At 39.1% G+C, this 5,000-nt stretch overlaps 1 protein-coding gene and 1 long non-coding RNA gene across 2 annotated transcripts in view; both read left to right on the top strand.

Annotated features, from left to right (window-relative positions):
• The window catches only part of LOC124393755, a 4,261-nt gene extending 3,081 nt beyond the window's left edge, over positions 1–1,180 (top strand). Inside the window, exon 2 of the long non-coding RNA XR_006927365.1 lies at positions 933–1,180. This is a non-coding gene — a long non-coding RNA (uncharacterized LOC124393755). The remainder of the gene's footprint in view (positions 1–932) is intronic.
• LOC124393571 (homeobox protein cut-like 1) overlaps positions 1–5,000 on the top strand; it is a 24,968-nt gene that overhangs the window by 3,242 nt on the left and 16,726 nt on the right. Inside the window, exon 2 of the mRNA XM_046861488.1 lies at positions 2,295–2,405. Within this exon, the coding sequence (XP_046717444.1) occupies positions 2,295–2,405 (111 nt within the window). The remainder of the gene's footprint in view (positions 1–2,294; positions 2,406–5,000) is intronic.

Raw genomic sequence — 5,000 nt, 5'->3', positions numbered from 1 at the left:
CTCTTTCTCTCTCTCTCTTCCTCTCTCTTCCTCTCTCTCTCTCTCTCTCTCTCTCTCTCTCTCTCTCTCTCCTTTCTCTTTCTCTTTCTCTCTCTTCTCTCTCTCTTCCTTTCTCTCTCTCTCTCTCTCTCCTTTCTCTTTCTCTTTCTCTTTCTTTTCTCTCTTCTCCTCTCTCTTCCTCTCTCTCTCTCTCTCTCTCTCTCTCTGTCTCTCTCTCGCTCTCCTTTCTCTTTCTCTTTCTCTCTTCCTCTCTCTCCTCTCTCTCTCTCTCTCTCTCTCTCTCTCTCTCTCTCTCTCTCTCTCTCTCTCTCTCTCTCTGTGCTGCAGATGTTTTATGTGATCTATGGAGATCTTTTATCTTGTTTGCTATCAGTATTGAAGGAAATGTAATGTTAGTGTATTTAAGTAGGTTTTCTGTGTATTTGTATTTTACTGAAGTGTTTCCATGGGGTGAGATTTAACTGTAACTCACTACATTAAAAAATACAAAATTTAACTTTTTACTCAGATACATTCAGGATCGAGTTCACGCTCTGTTTTACACGTGTTCTGATCGGCGCATCTACTGATCACCAACATACAGTTCAGCATCAGTTCAACATCAAGCAGAAGTGTGTGTGTGTGTGTGTGTGTGTGTGTGTGTGTGTGTGTGTGTGTGTGTGTGTGTGAGAGAGATTTGCATCATAACACACTCCTGCAACGCTGCTCATTTGTTAGATGTTTATTTTAGGTAAGTTGTTGTTTTTGTCCATGTCTGATCCAGAGTGATTTACATACAGCTAATCAGTAAATGGGGTTAAGGGCCTTGCTCAGGGGCCCAGGAGATTTAACCTTCAGGTTAATTTCTATAGAGTTTTTACAGTGGACATGGTCTCAAGGCAGCTTTACAGAATGTATTAATTGAAGTGAATGATGTGTTTGTCTCTGATCAGCATGCTGGAAGTCTGAATAGATCCGGACTCCAGTGCCGTAAACACTAATCTCCCACCTCCATCAATCATCTTCTGTCCTCACTTTCTGATTGGCTGTTGAAGATTTTTCTGGCTGTTGCTCATCACTTTACCGGGGGTGTGTCACAGTTTCCATGGCAACCAGCACAACGTTTTTGTTTTTTGTTGTAACCCTGATTTGTTATCTGATTGTATTTACCAGTTTAGTGTTAATTAATGTGTTTAATGTCGCCGTGTGTCTGAGTCTTATCATTTCCTCATCACACAATCATCTGCATATCTGTGCATCTCATCTGTACACCTCAGATGTTTGTTTCGGAGTCGTGCATCTACAGGTGCCGTGTTCTGTAACGTCGTGTTTCCTGAATGTGACGCTGATTAAATGAAACACGTGCTGAGTTCAGTCACTTCCTGCTTCATTCAGTACATCATGTGAAACACGGGACTGGTTTTACAGCAGAGACGTGGAATGTGTTTCACTCCAAACCCTTTAGATCACAATATATATCATCATCATCATCATCATCATCATCATCATCATCACTTTATTATTTTACACTGATTTATTTTAATCATTTTTATATTTATTTTTTATTGTAATTGTTGTAGAGAAGGAGGGAATGTGTGTGTGTGTGTGTGTGTGTGTGTGTGTGTGTGTGTGTGTGTTTGTGTGTGTGACCTCTATACTATCAAGGACATTTTTATTTCATTTGAATTAGTTATCAGAAACCTCCAGAGTTCTTATTGAGGGAACAAAGTCTGTAATCTGATACAGTGAAACTGAGGGCCCATGTGTGTGTGTTTGTGTGTGTGTGTTTGTGTGTGTTTGTGTGTGTGTGTTTGTGTGTTTGTCAGATTTCAGAAAATATAAATTATAGTTATAAATTTTACTCTGTTTACTGTGGAACAAATATTTCTAATTCTATATTTATTTTTAATTGAACATCATACACATGAACATCATACACGTGTGTGTGTGTGTGTGTGTGTGTGTGTGTGTGTGTGTGTGTGTGCTGATTTATTTTTACTCCGGTGTGGTGTTAAGTTCTTTATCAGCAGATATGTGAGATTAATAAAGTCTTATATCAGACCTGCTTTGTTGGAGATGTTAATCTTTGAGTTGATGTGTGTGTGTGTGTGTGTGTGTGTGTGTGTGTGTGTGTGTGTTTAACCTTGAGAATTTAAGAAAGTCTCTGATCTAGCGTTCAGTGGGTTAAACATGTGTTATAAATCACCTTGATGAGAAAAGCTAAAAGCCTCCAGTTAAGCATCATGTCTGAGTCATGATCAGCAGGTGTAACGTGTGTGTGTGTGTGTGTGTGTGTGTGTGTGTGTGTCCTACAGAAAGACCTTGATGTCGCTGCCAACGCTCTCGCCAGCACACAGCATGAGAACGAACAAACACGAAAAAAACTCATCGACCAGAGCGACGAGCTCAAAAAACACACACCGGAGGTGAGAGCGAAAGAATGAAAGAAAGAAAGAACAAAAGAAAGAGGGAGACTGATGAAGAAAGAGACATTTTGTGTCATTTGAACAAGATTCTTGTTTTTTTTTATCACATTAATGATTATTACTGGATTAAGTCACTAGATGTCGACCGACAGCGGATTGTACTGATACCGATAGCTAGATTGGATCGTACTTGCCGATAACCGATTAATCAACCAAAGGATTCAAAACTGGATGCAACTGGATTAAAAACAAACACTCTGTAAAATAGTTCTTCTTCTTCTTCTTCTTCTTTCGGCTTCTCCCATTAGGGGTCGCCACAGCGGATCAAAATAGTACTGAACTTTAATAAAAAAGAAAACTGTACTGTATCATAAAAATGTGTTAAAGGACATAAACATGAACATATTAATAATTAAATAAAATTATAATAATAATAAATTCTAAATATATTTAGTGTTGCACACGGTCTCACGTGTAAAAAGAAACTGCACGTGGTGTCTGTGATTCGCCTCTAGAGGCCGCTTTCATAATGACAGCGGACCAGAAACCGGAAAAACTATCGGTATGGATATTAGCTGATAGACGATTGTTCTAGCGATCAACTATCAGTGCTGATTGGTCGACAAAATCAATTAATCAGTCATCCTCTAGAAGACACTTTTGTCCTAGCTAACATTTGCTAAGATTTTAGCCACTTTCTGCCATTTTGACAATTAAACTAACTAAATTGTGTTCTTACAAATGAACATTTTTATACACTAGAACATAATGTATGCTGAAAAAACACTTGGGCAGGTTTGCAAGCTGTGTGTTAACTATTAATAATGTGTAATATAAACCCCCGGCGAGTCACCGATATCTAACATTAATAACTAGGAAGCTAATGTAGAATTTGCTCCCGGGTCAAGATTATGTGTTTTTTGATTTCTGATCAATTTTTTAATCTTTGCTGTAATTATTGTTTTTCTTGTCTGAGGTAAAGGATGCAGTCACAGGGTTCAGCACGTGTTTACTAAATAATCCTGTGTTCTGCTGAAGGAGAACAAACTGCACTGCAGCTCAAACCACTTGTACTTGATCAAGCTTGCTGATTTACATTCTGTTCTTATCACGGTCCAGTTCTCACACACACACACACACGTACACACACGTCAAGCGTTCAGGATGCGTCAGGCGTGACATCAGACAGGAGGTGAAATCCCTGTAATTCCCCTCCAACCTGTTTATCTCTCGCATCACAGCTGATCTGTTCCTCCTCCTCTTCCTCCTCTCCTTCTCCTCCTCCTCTTATCTTCTCCTCTAAATTTCTCATGCGAGTAAATAAACGGAAAAAGCAGTGGGGTTTTTGTGTCTGCGGTGCTGCAATAAATCAGCTTCCTGTTCCAGTTATAGCTTTCTGGATTTATGTCTGAGCTTAATAAGGCGTTACTCCCACAGTGTGAGCGCCGAGATCCATGAAAACATCGGAAACTTTACTGCTGACAAAGCTGCCTGGAAAGTTACCTTAATGAGTGTGTGTGTGTGTGTGTGTGTGTGTGTGTGTGTGTGTGTGTGTGTGTGCGTGAGGGAGGATGAGGTGTGCACGTTTTATTTCCCATTTGAAGCATTTTCATATCAGAATAACTTCCTGTTTATCACAAACCATATGATCTTCTTTGGATTCTTCTTTTCAAATATAAAAAAAGGGGGCATGTCCCACAGTGTGGGTGTTTCCCTGCTGTAGGACAAATCCTGGAATAGAGAGACACGGGGACGTCTGAGCAGGACAAAATCTAACATCTGGATGATGTTGCTCTGATTTTATATATACAGTGTGTGTGTGTGTGTGTGTATATATAATATAAATTACAGTGCATCCTTGATACTCGTGGGGTTGTGTTATTTGACTCCCCTCGAGTAACAAAAAAATAGTGAGGTTTTGACTCACACTTTTGATGGTTCCTTTTTGAAGGGGAATTGTACATGTACTGTAGTGTAAACGTAACTAAAACTGTGAATTACTCGTCATAAACGTTTTATTTACTCATTTAAATTAATAATACAATAATAAAATAGTTTTTCAAACATTTGTATTTAATTTATTGGTACATTTATTTGTTTTGAAATGTTACTCTGAACTTTCAAGCCACTCTGTCAAACTATCAGATTTTTTGAGTTACTCTTAACCCAGTTCCATATGTATATATATATAATGTGTGTACGTGTGTGTATATCAAATCTATATGAGGTGGTATCAAAAAGTGTAGAGATTCGCTCTAGAAAAAAAGATAAAAAGTTTTATTCATCTGTCACCTGTGAAATAGTCCCCTTGCACAGTAAAACTGCACCCTCAGGGTTCTTCTGGAACATGTCCTGGACGTCTTCTTTTCGAAGCGTGTTGAACATCTTCTGTGATTCACGTTTCCACAACGGGGTCAAAATGGTGATCTGGATCATGTTTAGGAAGAGGGTGAAGTCTGCGGGAGCTGAATCTGGGGATTAGGGTGGGTGTGGAAGTGAGATCATGTGGATTGTTCTCCGACTATCATCATGCACGAGCTTCTGAATGGTTTTGACATTTTTTGGGGGTTGAGCTCGTCAAGGTCTTCCTCATCT

This window comes from Silurus meridionalis, chromosome 11 (assembly GCF_014805685.1).
Source record: "Silurus meridionalis isolate SWU-2019-XX chromosome 11, ASM1480568v1, whole genome shotgun sequence".
NCBI classification, from domain to species: domain Eukaryota; kingdom Metazoa; phylum Chordata; class Actinopteri; order Siluriformes; family Siluridae; genus Silurus; species Silurus meridionalis.
Note: the sequence above shows the minus strand (reverse complement) of the source record. Positions and strands in the feature narration are given on the sequence as shown.